This window comes from Mobula birostris, chromosome 10 (genome assembly GCF_030028105.1).
Source record: "Mobula birostris isolate sMobBir1 chromosome 10, sMobBir1.hap1, whole genome shotgun sequence".
Taxonomy (NCBI): domain Eukaryota; kingdom Metazoa; phylum Chordata; class Chondrichthyes; order Myliobatiformes; family Myliobatidae; genus Mobula; species Mobula birostris.
The window spans coordinates 131,918,650-131,935,776 of NC_092379.1; the positions used below are offsets into that span (position 1 = coordinate 131,918,650).

At 45.0% G+C, this 17,127-nt stretch overlaps 1 protein-coding gene across 6 annotated transcripts in view; it reads left to right on the top strand.

Annotated features, from left to right (window-relative positions):
• Positions 1-2,163: 2,163 nt before the first annotated feature.
• mtmr1b (myotubularin related protein 1b) overlaps positions 2,164-17,127 on the top strand; it is a 66,921-nt gene continuing 51,957 nt past the window's right edge. For 3 of the 6 annotated variants that reach the window (XM_072271004.1, XM_072271009.1, XM_072271007.1), the window contains exons 1-3: positions 2,164-2,368; positions 9,178-9,283; positions 11,008-11,031. In XM_072271004.1, the coding sequence (XP_072127105.1) occupies positions 2,274-2,368; positions 9,178-9,283; positions 11,008-11,031 (225 nt within the window). In that variant the 5' untranslated portion in view covers positions 2,164-2,273. The remainder of the gene's footprint in view (positions 2,369-9,177; positions 9,284-11,007; positions 11,032-17,127) is intronic. The other 3 variants (XM_072271005.1, XM_072271008.1, XM_072271010.1) reach the window with 2 other exon arrangements.

The following is a 17,127-nucleotide window of genomic DNA, read 5'->3' on the forward strand; positions in this document are numbered from 1 at the left end:
TGGAGGGAGAATTCGGGACTCAGATGTGTGAGGTCATGAGACGGCTCTCAATGGTAGCTGATATACATGAGGTCTAAAGATTTTCTTTGTGGAGGTTTTGATGGAAAATATGTAATTAGATGGAATGATGAGGCTTTTAAGTTTCAAGAGGTGAGAACCAAAGGGCTGTTGGTAGGGAGGGGGATGGTGAAATAGGGAAGACTGCATTTGCATACCTGTGCACTGTGAGAACTACGGTACTATGCAAAAGTCTTCGGCACATGTAAAAGAAATCTGTAAAGCCAAGACGCTTTCAAAACTAATGAAATGAATAGTTTCTAAATATTAAAAAATTTCTATAAATAACAGTAAACAGTAAAAAACTAAATTAAATTAATATTTATTGTGACTACCCTTTGCATTAACTATAAGTCTCTGCAGTTTTATAAGAAAATCAGCTGGTAGGCTGTTCCAAGCATCTTGGAACTCGTCACAGTTCTTCTGCAGACCTTGGCTGTTTTGCTTGCTTCTGTCTCTCCAGGTAATCCCAGAGAACCTTGCAGATGCTAAGATCAGGGGTTTGTGGAGGCCGTACCATCTGAAATTAGAGAAAAAATCTTGGGTTCCAAAGAACTCAGCAGGTCAGGCAGCATCTTTGGAAAAGCGTAAACAGTTGACGTTCTGAGCCGAGACCCTTCATCAGAAGCGTCGACTGTTTACTCTTTTCCATTGATGCTGCCTGAACTGCAGAGTTCCTACAGCATTTTGTGTCTATTACTTTGTTTTCTAGCATCTGCAGACTTTCTCTTGTTTGGGTTACTAAGACTTCTGCACAGTACTGTTTCTTCAGCACGTGGAGAAATGGACCATTCAAAGACTCTGGATTCTAAATCATTGGTCTGGACAATCTCCCCAAAAAGGATTATTTTCCTATTTTATGGAATAATGCTTTGTGCTTGAATCTAATAAATCATTAGCCATTCAGACTAACAAATATACATAGACTAATAAATATTAGGAAGGAGCCTCAGGACTCACACCACCAGGTTCAGGAACAGTTATTACTCCTCAACCATCAGGCTCTTGAACCAAAGTGGATAACTTCACTCAGCCTCACTTGCCCCGTCACTGAACTGTTCCCTCAACCTCTGGACTCATTTTCAAGGCCCTCATCTCACGCTCTTGATATTTATTGCTTATTTATTTTTTATTATTATTATTATTTTGTGTTTTTTTTCTTTTGGTGTTTGCACAGTTTGTTCTCTTCTGCAAATTGGTTGTTTGGCCATCTTGTATATGTGTTTTTTTTTCATTGATTCTATTGTGTTCCTTTGTATTTACTGTGAATGTCCCTGGAAAATAAATCTAATCTCAAGGTGGCATATGGTGACATATGTTTACTTTGGTAATAAATTTACTTTGTACTTTGATTACTTTTCCTATGACTGCATGAATGGTTCATTATATAAAAAAGCAATGCATTATTTCAATGCAATAAAACCATCGAGGCCCTCACTAGTGATCTTCATTCACCCAAAACACCCAAAATATTGTCTATTTATAACATAAATATTAATCCTTCTGCATGAGAGTTCCCTTGGATGCAATTGACTTAGTAGCTGTCAAATTTCTAACGCAAGCAGAACTTTACATAGAATTTTACAGTCTGTGTTGAGATAAAAAGTCCCAAATATTAAACTTCAATATTGCCTGAACAGCATTTTTTGTAAGCAATCGTCTCCTTTTATCTGACGCATCCTCTTTAATTTGCCAAATATTAATCGCCTTATTCTGTCTTAGTCTTGGGAAGAAGCGATATAAAACAACATGTATTTTTCGACGATAAGTGTAAGATCTGCATTAGAGAGAAATGAGGCATATTAATGGAAAATCATCAGTTAGAATTTCCTTTATAAACACAAAATAAGATGAGGCAATTTAATCTTCTAGAATTCACTGCTTTTTTTTAATTGCTTTTTCACCTACCGGTAGTTTAGATACAACCAGAAGATAATTTACTGCACGGCTTTGACATTTCCGTCCGCGGGTGATTTTCAGTGTATAGAGATGCATCATTTCTGTGCGATTTCAGAGTCGTTCTGCTGCCCGGGATAACTTGCGGACAGATGTCAATCAGGCTGATTGACGGGTGTCAGGCGCCGTCTCCGGCAGCGGCTGAACTCTGACTCGTCTCCGCCACAGGAAGAGGAAGCGCCTGAGCCGAGCCGAACTGGGCCGAGCCGGTCCCGACCCGCTGAGGAAATCTGATCGGAGCTGTACAAATCCCGGCGCCGATGGAAAGGCTGGTCAGTTCCGAGAGCTTGGCCGCCAAGAAGCCGCCACGCTTGGCGCCTGGCTCCGGGCAGACGAGCGTGGATTCTCAGGACAGGTAAGGGACAGGGCCGCTAGCAGGACGACGGAGCCGCCCGGGCGGGTGCAGAGAGCGGCCAGCCCGGGCTTCGGTCGGATTTGAATCGGGAGCAGGGTGATTGGGTTGATCTCGTCCGGGTACAGGGCGTTCAGAGCCCGGCCAACTGCAGAGAGAGAATCCCGGCTTTGATTCCAGCGGGCCAGTGTACAGGAGTCTACGGACCCCGGACTCTAGTTGTAATTGGACCCGGGTGCAGGGTGTTCGGAGCCCGGTCTGTTGCAATAGGTTTGCGGGCAGGGTTGTAGGAGACCCAGCTCCGGTTGCATTGTTCCCGGGTTGTCAAAGCCCAGTTACTGAAATTATGAGCAAAACGCAGATCCTACGATATAGCAGTTAAGATTTTGGAATGCATCCATTGAGATAATGGAGTTTTCAAAACATTGCTTTTGTAATTAACCAGAAACCCTAACTTGGCCGAGCATTGAGACATTCAGTAATACGGAAGAAATCTATTTTATTTTATTTTACAACTGTTTTACATTTTAATATAGTTTATGTTGTTTATAAGTTGAGACTGACTAACGTTGTTCGCTTTCTGATAAATGACGGGAAAACGACTTGTAAAGGGTAAAGACAGCACTGGTGTTACAGGGTGGTTGTGTTCCAGCTGGTCAGACTGGATAGTTTGGGTTTGTTTTCGGAGGAGCAGAGGAGGCTGATCTGAGGCCTGCTCCAGCTGTGCAGAGCTCTGAGGGCAACCCTGCAAAAAGTGGTGGATACAGCCCAGTCGATCAGTGGCAAAGCTCTCCCCACCATTAAGCACACTTACAAGGAGCACTGCCGCAAGAAAGGGGCCTCCACCACCCAGGTCACTTGGGTCTTTCTTCCTGTTGCCGTCGTCAGGAAGGAGGTTCAGGAGCCTTTAGGTCCCACACCACCAGGATCAGGAACAGTTATGATTATCAGACTCCTGAACCAGCTCTTCATTCTTTTCATCAATGAACTTATGTCGTAGTCATAGTCATACTTTATTGATCCTGGGGGAAATTGGTTTTCGTTACAGTTGCACCCTAAATAAATAAATAGTAATAAAACCATAAATAGTTAAATAGTAATATGTAAATTATGCTAGGAAGTAAGTTCAGGACCAGCCTATTGGCTCAGGGTGTCTGACCCTCCAAGGGAGGAGTTGTAAAGTTTGATGGCCACAGGCAGGAATGACTTCCTATGACGCTCTGTGCTGCATCTCGGTGGAATGAGTCTCTGGCTGAATGTACTCCTGTGTCCACCCAGTACATTATGTAGTGGATGGGAGACATTGTCCAAGATGGCATGCAACTTAAACAGCATCCTCTTTTCAGACACCACCGTCAGAGAGTCCAGTTCCATCCCCACAACATCACTGGCCTTACGAATGAAACCTATGGACTCACTTTGAAGGGCTCATGTTCTCAGTACTATTTATTTTACTATTTGTTTGTTTATATTTTATCTGCACTGTTTGTCGTCTTTTCCACATTGGTTGTTTGTCAGTCTTCATGTAAAGTGTTTTATTGATTGGATTGTATTTCTGTATTCTGCTGCGAATGCTTGATCAGCCTCGGTTGTACAGCATATGGAGACAAAATATTTACTTTGAACTTTGATAGGTATCTAAAAGTAAAAGGCACAGGAAGGTAAGGGATAAGAGATTTAGAGAGGATCTGAGGAAGAATGTTTTCAAGTTCAAGTTTAATTGTCCTTCAGCCACACACATGAACACAGCCAAATGAAACCGCACTCTTCTGGGGTCAAGATGTAAAAACACAGTACCAATAGTCAGACCCAGCATAAGACACATATAGCACATATGATTATGATAGAGGAGAACATACAGTCACAATAGGATGATAATCTAGCCCACGTCCTGAGTGTCTTGGCCTGCAGTTTGATGGTTCGTGGGATGTTGTCCAGGTGAAATGCCCTGGATGTTTACACCCAGAGGGTGGTTGGAATTTGGATTGCACCGTCTGAGAGAGATGTCACATTTTAGTGTCTGGAGGAACAAAGAAGTCAGTCAGGGTTCAGAGTAATTTATTATCAAAGTACATATATGTTACCATATACTATCTTGAAATTAATTTTCTTGCAGGCATTTACAAGAAAAAAGTACTGTAGAATTTTATGGAAAAAAACTACACATAAACAAAGAAAGATTGATAAAATTGTGTAATTAAAAATAGTGAAGAGAACATAGATTGTAGAGTCCTTGAAAGTGAGTGTGCAGGCCGTAGAATCATTTCAGAGTACTGGTGAGTGAAGTTGTCCATGCCGGTTCAGGAGCCTGATAGTTGTTCGATAATAACTGATCATGAGTCGGGTGGCGTGTGACCTGAGGCTCCTGTACCTCCTACTTGATGGTGGTAGAAGAGAGCATATGACGTGGATGGCAGAGTTTATTGTCATATGGACAAGTACATCTATGCAAAGTTTCAATTTAAAACCTACTTGAGAATCAGGTTTATTATTAACATATATTGTCATGAAATTTATTGTTTTGTGGCAGCAGAACAGTGCAATACATAAAACTTATATAAATTACAATTAGAAATATAAATAAAAAGTGCAAACAGAGATCAAAAAGTGAGCTGGTGTTCATGGTCTGTTCAGGAATCTGGTGGCGGAGGGGTAGTAGCCGTTCCTAAAGTGTTGAGTGTGTGCCCTCAGACCCCTGTACCTCCTCCCTGATGGTAGCAATGAGGAGAGGGCACATCCTGGATGGCGAGGGTCCTTAATGATGGATTCTGTCTTTTTGAGGCATCACCTATTGAAGATGTCCTCGATAGAGGGGAGGCTAGTGCCCATGATGGAGTTGGCTGAGTTTACAATGCTGCGGCTTTTTCTGATCCTGTGCTCCGATGCCTCCACACCAGGCAGTGATGCACTCAGTCAGAATGCCCTCCACTGTACACCTATAGAAATTTGTTAGTGATTTTGGTGACATACCAAATCTCCTCAAACTCCGAAAGAAATATAGCTGCTGGTGGGCCTTCTTCATAATTACATCGGCATGTTGGGCTCAGGTTAGATCTTCACAGATGTTGACACCTAGGAACTTGAAGTTGCTTGTCCTTTCCACTTCTGACCCCTGGTCTTACTGAGTTACAAGGTTGTTGATGTGACACCACCCAACCAGCTGATCTGTCTCACACCTATATGCCACCTCAGCACCATTTGTGAATTCTGCAACAACAGCTGTGTCACTGGTGAACTTATAGATGGTCTTTGAGTTGTGCCGAGCCCCACAGTCGTGTGCAGACAGAGTAGAGCAGTGGACTAAGCACAAATCCTTCAGGTGTGCTGCGTTGACTGACAGCGAGAACAAAGATGAGAAGGGATTTCTTTAGCCAGATGGTGGTAAATCTGTGCAATTCATTGTTTGAGCCGGCTATGGAGGCCGTCATGGGTACACATAAAGTGAAAATTGATAGGCTCTTGCTTAGTAAGGGAAAAGGAGAGTGAGTGGGTTTGAAAGGGATAGAGGGGGATTTGGAAGCTGATGATGGTGTTGCCGTTCGTTTCTTTCTTGGTTTCGAGGCTATCTGGAGAAGAATTTCAGAGATGTACACTTCAATAACAAATAAACCTTTGACATTTGACAGTTCGTAGGAAATACCTATTTTCCCAGTTACTGAAGAAGAGCTTCCTTTCTCAGTTTGAACGAGCGAGCTACTGTAACCTGCAGAGTTCAAACATTTGATGGTATTGTCCCTGGATGTATTACAGGAAATATGAGATAATTGCCTCAATTCTGCATTTTTCTTAGCCATAATTCCTGATACGATAAACAGACTTATTGAAATTTAACTTCAGTTGATTCTTAGAACATAATACATAAGACATAGGAGCAGAATTAGGCCATTTGGCCCATTGAGTTTGCTCTGTCATTCCAGCATGGCTGATTTATTATCCCTCTGAACCCCAGTCTCCTGTCTTCTCCCCTTAACCTTTGATGCCATTATTAATCAAGAGCCTACCCACGACATGGCCTCCACAGCCATCTGTGGCAATGAATTCCACAGATTCACCACTGTCTAGCTAAAGTAATTCATCCTCATCCCTGTTCGAAAGGGACACCCTTCTGTTTTAAGACTGTGCCCTGTGGTCCTAGACTCCCGCACTCCCACTATAGGAAACATTCTTTCCATGTCCACTCTATCTAGACCTTTCAATATTCGATAGGTTTTCAGCCTTTGAAAGGACTGCCCTGAGGATGAGAGACTTTTCAACATTAAGGTGAAAATTGATGTGTTCAGAACCATATAGGGTTTTGATAATAGTAAATTTAGGGAAGCTGTGTAGTTGGCACAGTGGCACAGCTAGAAGGTCTGATCTTTCATAGTTCCAGCGACCCAGATTCAATCCTGACTTCTGGCTTTTTCACCTTCTCCCTGACTGCGATCCAAATACGTGCAGGTGGTGTGGTGAATTGGCCACTGTAAATCGCTCCAGTGTATAGAATCTTGGGGTTGTTGATAGGAGTGTGGGAGAACAAACAGGTCAGGGTAGGATGGTTGCTGTGGGGTTTCTCTCTTTACCACCTATCGAGAGATTTAAAGAAAAGAGATTAGCTTTATTTGACATGTGCACATTGGAATGTCAAAGATACAGTGAAATGTGTTGTTTGTGTCAAATCAGATCAGTGGGGATTGTGCTGGAGGCAGCCCACAAGCACTGTCACGCTTCCGGTGCTGATTTGGCATACCCACAACTTTCTAACCTTAACCTTGCGTCTTTGGACTGTGGGTGGAAATTGGAGCACCCGGAGCAAACCCACCCGGCCACAGGGACAGCGTGAAAACTCCTTACAGGCAGCGGTGGGACTTGAACCCGACTGGTGATCGCTGGCACTTTAAAGCGATTGCGCGAGCCACGGTGCTGTCATGCTGCCCAGAATGACCAGAGGGCAGAGAATTGAGTCCTCAGTGAAGTAGAGGTGCAGACCTTTTGCATTACGTGGTGAGTTGTTGTGACTGCAGGGTCGGTGGAAGTAGAATTCACTTCAGATCAGGTTTTTAAGATGGCAGGTGGTAACTGTGGTTTGCTTATGCAGTTTCAGTGGGTCAGGTTGGTGTCCTCTGTTTTTCTTTCATCTATGTGCCCAAGAGCCTTAAATCTCCTGAACGCATCTGCTTCCACAGCCACCCTGTCAGTGCACTCCATGCACTGCCCACTCTGTATAAAAAGCCTGCCTCTAACAAGAGTTCACTACCCTTACGGTTTGTAAGGAGTTTGTATGTTCTCCCCGTGACCTCTGGTTTCCTCTTCAAAGACAATCTGGTAAAACTATGCCCTCTTGTATTAGCTTGGGGAAAAGATGCTTTTTATCATTTTATCAAGTCAGCTCTGATCCTCCTTCTCTCCAAAGAGAGAAGTCCAAGCTCGCTCAACCTTTCCTCCTAAGACATGCTCTCTAGGCCAGGCAGCATCCTGGTAAATCTCCTCTGCATCCCTCTCTAAAGCTTCCACATCCTTCCTAGAACGAGGTGGCCAGAACTGAACAGAAAGAAAAAAGACTGCTTAAGAATTGTTTATATTTTGAGCTGTTCACTGTACTAAATAAATAGCTGCCTTGTTTAAGCTGACTTACAGAGTTTTGGTTTTGAGGTTCTGTTGAGTGATGAGTCAGTTGTCAGCACCTTAATGAAAGTGTGTAACTGCTCACCAGTAATAAGGATGGTTTCTGTGTACTGTAATGGGTTCCAGTTTAGAAAGCACTTTGAGTTCTTTGCTCTTGGGTTTATTGGCCTCTGCAAATAGCGGTTAAATTACAAGGATCAAGGATCAACTTCCTGACGAAGGGTCTCGGCCCGAAATGTCGACTGTATCTCTTCCTGGAGATGCGGCCTGGCCTGCTGCGTTCACCAGCAACTTCTATGTGTGTTGCTTGAAATTCCAGCACCTGCAGATTTCCTTGTGTTTGAGGTTGAAGTATGGATATGGAATAAAATGTTTATAAATGCAGAAATACTACCTTGTATTCCCACTACCTATTAAATGCTCCCAATGGCGTGCATCTCAAATAGCCTGTAACAAGTTCAGCTCCTGGCCTTCACATGTGGCTTAGCTACTAAGCCCGGTAGAACCATTTCTACTGACAGGAGAAGGGCAAGGGTGGGTTATTGGCGCCTGAAAACCGATGGCTTCAGACAGAGGGGCTCGTTAGCTGTGATTGACAGTTAATCTGAGAGAAGGAAAACTGTTGATTTTAAACCGCCATGCCTTGTGGCTGTTCCCACTCACGGGGGGTGGGGGGGGCCTTTGGGAAGAAATCCCGAGGGAAAAATCCAGAGCAGGCGTTCATGAGGCGGTCCTACATTGAGTTCAGTGCTGACTGGCAACTCCTGCGATGCTGCTGGTACCAAACTGTATCGGTCTGTACCGTTCCTTTGGGTTCATCAACTGCGTGGAGAGGGGGAGCTTGCAACATGGGCAACAGCTTGTTCTCCATATCGTACTGCCCTGGCTCGCGTATCTAGATAGTTAGAACATGGTGGACCCTGACCAACAGAGGCCTCAGGCCTCAATATTCACAATGTAAACAGTGTTATAGAAAGCGGTTTAAAGTGTTTACAGTGCTGGGGTAATAGATGGGCGGGGGGGGGGAAGCAGAGCTAACTAGAAAGGTTGATCAGGTTAACTGCCTGGGGGAAGAAACTTTTAAGGTGGTGTGAAGATTTTGTTTTGGTAGCCCTGTAGTTACATCAGTATCAGTGTGGACAGTGAACACTGTGTGTTCCTTAGTGACGGTCGCTGATCCAGCCTGACGCTTCTCCATGTCTGTCCAGCCCTGCAGGGTCTCACGTTGAGTGGTGCAAACAGCTTATAGCTGCGACCATCTCAACCCAGCATTCAGCTGCTGCGGTGCCTGAAGCCATCTCCAAGGATTATCGGGTGAGTGGTATTATTTCAAACTCGTTTTTCCCAAAGCGGTCAGTCTCCTCTGCTTTCTTCCTTCTCGTCTGAGTTACATAGACCAGCGTAGCACTGGAACAGACCACTCATCCCACAAAGTCTGTGTTGACCAATTTAAACCGCACAGCTGCCTGCACCCCCCATTCACTGCCTGCCTGTTCAAGTGTCTGTCTAAATTCCCTTTTAAACATTGCCATCATATCTGCATCTGTCACTTTCCTGAGAGGCCATAGGATTATAAAACATAGGAGCAGAATTCAGGCCATTTGGCCTGTCAAGATCCCATCAACCTCAGCTTTAAATATACCTAGTGACCTGGCCTCCATGGCTGTTCGTGGCAAAGGATTCACCACCCCTGGCTAAGGAAATTCCTCATTCTTTTCTAAAGGGGTATCTTTGTATTCCGAGGCTGTGCCCTCTGGCCTAGACTGTCCCATTATTGGAACCATCCTCTCCATATCCACTCTATCTAGGCCTTTCAATATTCAGTGGGTTTGTGTGTTCCAGGCACATTCCACTCTCTATGTAAAGGAGGGAAAAACTTGCATCATAAATCTCCTTTAAATTTTCCCTCTGTCACACAGAACATCACAACACAATACAGGCCCTTCTTTTGTGCTGACCTTTTAATCTACTCTAAGGTCAATCCAACCCTTCCCATTTACATAGCCATTTTCTCTATCTGCCAACATGCTGAATGCTGGGGACTGGAAGCGGTTAATTTGTGTGTGTTTAGCGCAGGTGAGGATACATACCTCCACCGTTCTGCGAGGAGAATGGGGAACGGTATTTGACTGCAGTGCAGCTTGTCAGCTGAGCCTGGGCTGTGGGTGAGCGCTTAGATCCACACGGAGCTCATGCAATGAACGAGGGATTACAGCAGTTCAGTCTTTCCGAAAATTTTCCTTTCTTGTGCTTGACGATCAAAGATTAGCTTTAGCTTTGGTATGTCACTTGTACATCGAAACATACAGTGAAATGCCTCGTTTGTGTCGACAACCGACGCAGTTCAAACACTGCGCAGGGGAGAGCCACTCCCTGCCTCTCACCCACTTGTGTCATTAGAGTCGGGTAGCGTAGGAGCTGCATGCTGCCTGCCTTGAATACCGTGCGAAGCCTGTTTGATCACAGCACATTGCAGGATTCCCCGCACAGATCTGAAGCAGGCATGGACACCCTGCCTGCTCTTGCAGAGGATACTCATTTAATGTGAGTGCTAGTGTAAAGTGTGGGCGGCCACGTTGCACAGCGGTTAGTGTAATGCTTTACAATGCCGGCCGTAAGATCCGGGTTCACTTCCTGTTGCTGTCTGTAAGGAGTGTGTATGCCCGCCCACGTGGCCGTGTGGGTTTTCTCCCACATTCCAACGGATTAGTAAATTGTGGGAATGCTGTGTTGTCACCTGAAACACGGTGACATTTGCAGGCTGTGCGCATCTCAGACTGCGTTGGTCCTTGATGCAAAACAGTGCATTTTGCTGTATGTTTTAATGCTTTGATGTACTGTACGTGTGACAAATAAAACTAATCTTTATACGCGCAGCATGAATGCTGTAGAATTAGGGATATAACTGCAATAGGTCTTACTGCAGTAATTCCATTTCCAGTGCTGGCCAACTAGGATCGACAGAGTTCGGTGCTGAGGGTGGGGGCTTATCCTGCACCTTCTATTGATTTCTTCTATTGATGTATTTTAACTAACAGGTGTTCAGGAGACCTGATCTACGGGTAAGGATAAAATCAATCAGGAATGCAGCAGGCTTCCTTCTTTCCTGTTTGTTCCTCAAACTCTGACGCAGAGCTTGCAGCGTGTGTGTATGTGTGTGTTTGGTCTCTTGTTTCCTGTTTGTAGTCTGAGTACAGTTATTGTTTATGCTTTAATGGTCTTTGAACTGATCTGGAATTCTTTTTTTTGACTTGCACAAGGCTTATTAAAGACATGCGGTTTCCCAAGTTGATGCGTGGGGTGGCTGAGGGGATTTGTTTTCATGTGAGGGTGTAATGAGCTCTTTGGGCCTGTGCAGGGTGCCAGAGAGTGTTTGGTGCCAAGGTTTTCAGAGTACCTGAATTGGTTAATGGTTGTTTAATGAGAGTTGTTAATCCTTTGGAGTCCCTTGTGTTTCCCTCGAGTGACTCGTTCTTTGTAATGTGGTCTCCTGATGCCTTCCGTTTAAACTTGTTAAATTTATTTTGATAGGCTTGGGATTCCATGTTGCTTGTATTATTTAAGCGGATGCCCGATTAGAGCTAATCGCGGTGTCACTCAACCGAGCCACTGATGTTCTTTTGGAATGATTATGAATAAACTCTTTTTGCTGTCTGTACACTAGAGTCTGTCTTTTCTCCACACATGGATTGTAATATTGCCAGCGCACGTCGTGACAGATGTCAATCCTGTAACAAATATTGTATCACCAGGACAGAGTTTAGCTGTTCCCTGATCTCCACTGAGGACACTTTGGGATCCTAACTCCCTGTGCCTATTTGCAATGGGGCATAGAACAGAACAGAACAGAACAGGAACAGGCCCTTTGGCCTGCAATGTTATCTAGAACTTATTAAACTAAATGATGCCTAATTAAACAAATCCCTTCCTGCCTGCATATGGTCCATATCTCTCCATTCTTTTCATTCATGTGCCCATCTTAAGTGCCCTTTTAAAGTCTGCCTCCATCACCATCCCTGGGACCGCATTTCCGTCACTGTATAAAAAAAATAACTTGCCCTGCACATCTCCTTTGAACTTTCCCCCTTCACCTTAACAGCATGGCTTCCAGCCCAACCTTGGGAAATAGATGCAGTCTGATTATCTATGCATTATACAAACTCCTATCAAGTCTCCCCTGAGCCTCTGTCGCTCCAGAGAAAAAAGTTTGTGCAACCTCAATCGAATCCAGGCAGCATCTTGGTAAATCTCTGCAAACCTGCACCCACTATACAAACCCTTGACATTCTTCTTAAATTGGGATGACCATTATACTCCAAAGTTTTAAAAAGCTGTAACGTAACTTATTGACTCTTCAACTCAACTGTAGATTAATAAGTGCAAGCATAATAACTTGTGCAGCCAATTTTTATAGGGGGCTGTGGACTTGTGCCCCAGGACCTCTAATGCTGTAAAGTCAAAGTAAAATGTGGTATCAAAATAAATATATGCTACCATGTACAACCTTGAGGTTTATTTTCTTGTCAGCATTTACAGGAAAATAAGGAAATACAATAGAATTGATAAAAAGCTGTACATAAACAAAGACTGACAAATCACCGCAGTGTAATGGGTCCTGCAATTTACTTTCCCTTTACGTTTGGTCTCTCAATGTGCAACACCTCCTGCTTGCCTGGTAGTTTGCTTGTTTTCTGATTATTCACCCCTTCCCCCCTCCCCCCACCAAGTAAAATACACTGAACAGATCACTATGGATGTCCAATCCTTATACACCTCCATTTCCCATCAAGACGGCCTCAAAGCCCTCTGCTACTTTCTGGACAATAGACCTCACCAGTTCCCCACCACCACTACCCTCCTCCGGTTGGCGGAACTGGTACTCACACTTAATAACTTCTCTTTTGGCTCTTCCCACTTTCTTCAGACCAAGGGTGTAGCTATGGGCACTCGCATGGGCCCCAGTTATGCCTGCCTCTTTGTTGGTTATGTGGAACAGTCTGTGTTCCAAACCTATTCTGGTACTGCTCCCCAACTTTTCCTTCACTACATTGACGACTACGTTGGTGCTGCCATGCTGAGCTCGTCAATTTCATCGACTTTACTTCAAACTTCCACCCAGTCCTCAAATTCACTTGGTCTATCACGGACACTTCTCTCCCCTTTCTTAATCTCTCGGTCTCCATCTCTGGAGTCAGACTGTCCACTGACATCTTCTACAAGCCCACTGACTTTCATAACTACCTCGACTATACCTCTTCCCACCCTGCCACATGCAAAAATGCCATTCCCTATTCCCAGTTCCTCCGTCTGTGCTGCATCTGCTCCCAGGATAAGGCTTTCTGTTCCAGGACATCTCAAATGTCCTCTTTCTTTAAGGATCGTGGTTTCCCTTCTACCGTCATCAATGATGCCCTCACCCGCATCTCCTCCGTTTCCCACGCTTCGGCCCTCACCCCATCCTCCTGCCACCACAACAGGGACAGAGTTCCCCATGTCCTCACCTACCACCCCACCGGCCTCCGGATCCAGCACATTATCCTCCGCAACTTCCGCCACCTTCAACAGGACCCCACCACTAAGCACATCTTTCCCTCTCCACCCCTCTCTGCTTTCCACAGGGATCGATCCCTCCGTGACTCCCTGGTCCACATGACCCTCCCCATGGATCTCCCACCTGGCACTTACCCCTGTAAGCGCAAGTGCTACACCTGTCCCTACACCTCCTCTCTTGTCACCATTCAGGGCCCCAAACAGTCCTTCCAAGTGAGGCAACACTTCACTTGTGAGTCTGTTGGAGTCATCTATTGCATCCGGTGCTCCTGGTGCGGCCTCCTCTACATCGGCGAAACCCGACGCAGATTGGGGGACCGCTTCGTCGAGCACCTCCGCTCCGTCTGCCACAACAGACAGGATCTTCTGCTTGCCACCCACTTCAACTCTGCTTCACACTCCCATTTGAATATGTCCATACATGGCCTCCTCTACTGCCATGATGAGGCTAAACTCAGGTTGGAGGAGCAACACCTCATATACCATCTAGGTAGTCTCCAGCCTCTTGGTATGAACATTGAATTCTCCAACTTCCGGTAATTCCCTCCCCCTCCCTTCCTCTATCCCTATATCACTCTGCCCCCTCCCCCAGCTGCCTATCACCTCCCTCATGGTTCCGCCTCCTTCTACTACCCATTGTGTTTTTCCCTATTCCTTCTTCACCTTTCCTGCCTATCACCTCCCCGCCTCCCCTCTCCCACCCCTTTATCTTTCCCCTTACTGGTTTTTCACCTGGAACCTACCAGCCTTCTCCTTCCCACCTTCCCCCCACCTTCTTTATAGGGCCTCTGCCCCCTCCCTCTTCAGTCCTGACGAAAGGTTCCGGCCCGAAACGTTGACTGATCGTTTCCACGGATGCTGCCCGACCTGCTGAGTTCCTCCAGCGTGTTGTGAGTGTTGCTTTGACCCCAGCATCTGCAGAGTATTTTGTGTTTACAGTAAACAGACCGTTTTACCTTAAATTTATGCCCTCTGGTTCTTGATTCCCCAGCCCCGGGTAAAAGGCATTCACCATGTCTCATGATTTTATGCATCTCTGTAAAGTGCTCATTCTCCTGCACTGCAATAAAAAAAAGTCCCAAGCTGCTCAACCTCTTTCCATTACTCAGTCCCTCCTGGCAGAATCCCCATACATCTCCTCTGTGCTCTTTCCAGCTTAATAACACCTTTCCTTTAGCAGGGTGACCTACAACTGAATGCAATATTCCAAATGCAGCCTCACCGCCTCACATCTTGTACATCTGAATGTAACATAGCAGCTTTGATACCTAATGCCCTGACTGATGAAAGCCAGCGTGCCAACAACCTTCTTCACTATCTGTGTTGCTACTTGTATTTGTACTCCTAGGTTTCTCTGTTCTACAACACTCGCCAAGGGCGTCCTATTTACTTCTATTTCCATTTATCTTACCAAAATGCAACACCTCGCACTATCCAAGTTAAACTCCTCGGCCCACATACCTGGCTGATTATGTGATCAAGATCGCTCTGTAAATCCTGATAACCATCTTCACTGTCAGCTGCATCACCTATTTTAGTGTTGTCTAGTTCAAACCAGTTGGGCCAAATGGCCTATTTCTGTGCTGTCGTTCCGTGTAAATGTTCTGCAAATGTTGGCGATGTCGTGGAAACCAGAACGAAAGTGCCTGCACACTCCTGAGGGTGTTTCTTCCAGGCTCTGGTAGTTGTACAAATCACACCAGACATTCAGAGTAACAGCATGCCCTGAAGTCCAGGCTCCAGGATCACCTCATGGCAAACCTCTGAGGATGTAGCCACTTCTGTAGGCTTTTTTTTTTTGAAAAGGAAATGATTTAAGGGAATATGGGTGTTGCTGCAACGTCAGTATGTATCACTCAAATTCCCCTGGCTTGTGTCGAAAGACATTTGAGAATTATCGGCATCACTGTGAGTCTGGAGACACACTAGGGCAGTCTGGGGCAGGGTGGCCAGTTGGTCATTCTGAAAGATGCTAATGGACTAGATAGGTTTTTACACCGTTCATCAGAGTTCTGATCAATAATACTCCTTTGTAATTACAGTTGTACACTCAGTGGTCACTTTATTAGGTACACCTGCACACTTGCTTTTTATTGCTAATATCTAATCAGCCAATCATATGGCTGTAACTCAATGCATAAAAGCATGCAGACACGGTCAGGAGGTCCAGTTGTTGTTCAGATGAAACATCAGAATGGGGAAGAAATGACTGACTGTAGAATCTTTGTTGGTGTCAGACAGAGTGGTTTGAGTATCCCAGAAACAGCTGATTGGGGACATTTACTAACAGCCTTGAGTTTACAGGGAATGGTGCTAAAAACAAATTTTAAAAATATCATACAGTCAGCAGCAGTTCTGTGGGTGAAAACACCTTGTTAATGAGAGAGGTCAGAGGAGAATGGCCTGACCGACTCAAGCTAACAGGAGGACGACAGTAACTCAAATAACCATGCGTTACAACAGCGGGGTGTAGCAGAACAACTCTGAAGTGGTTGGGCTTAAGGAGCAGAAGGTACCTAATAAAGTGGCCACTGTGTATATCTAATCAGTCGGGTTTAGATTCCCTATCTGTCTTGCAGAGATTTAAACTGTGTCTCAGGGTCACTCACACAGGCTTTACGATCGCTAAGCTAGTCGCTTGGTTGGTCTGCTATGTAGTAAAGAATTATCCCCATAGGAAATTATTTTTGTTTTGGTAAGCAGCAAATAGATAAAATAGTTAAGGATTCCCAACCATCTTCTTATAGCAAATTTGTGACTCAGGAGAGTCCATTCAGCCCATTGCCTCATTGCTGGCCAGACTGTTAGTACAGTTGATAATTCTGGAGCAGTGTTCCATCTATTTTAACATAGAACATTATAGTGCAGTAGAGCCTTTGGCCTAGAATGTTTTAGCCCACTCTAAGGTCAATCTAACCATGCCCTCCTACATATCCCTCCATTTTTCTATCATCCATTTGCCTATCTAAGTTTATTAAATGTCCCTAATGTATCTGCCTCTACCACCACCCACTGTGTAAAATTCCTGCCTCGGGCATTCCCTCTATACTTGTGCCAGTCACCTGAAAATGATGCTGCCTTGTATTATGCTCTGGGAAGCAGTCAATTTTTTTGTGGGTGCCAATTAGTTCATGAGCACCATTGAAACTCTAGAAACATATTATCTACCGATATCTCTTATAAACCCACTGATTCTCACAGCTACCTGGAGTGCAACTCTTCCCACCCTGTCAGTCCCCTTCTCTCAATTCCTCCGTCTCCACTACATCTGCTCTCAGGATGAGGCTTTTCATTCCAGAACTGATGAAATATCCTTCTTCTTCATTTCTCCACCATCAAGGCTGCCTTTACCCACATCTCTTCCATTTCACGCACATCTGTCCTCACCCCATCCACCTGCCCCCCCACCAGGGGTAGGGTTTCTCTTGTCATTGCCTACTGTTCCACCAGCCTCCGTGTCCAGCACATAATTCTCCGTAAGCTCCACCATCTCCAACAGGATCCCATTGCCAAGCACATCTTTCCCTCTCCCCACTTGCTACTTTCCGCAGGGATCGCTCCCTGTGCGCCTCCCTTGTCCATTCGTCCCTCCCCACTAACCTCCCTCC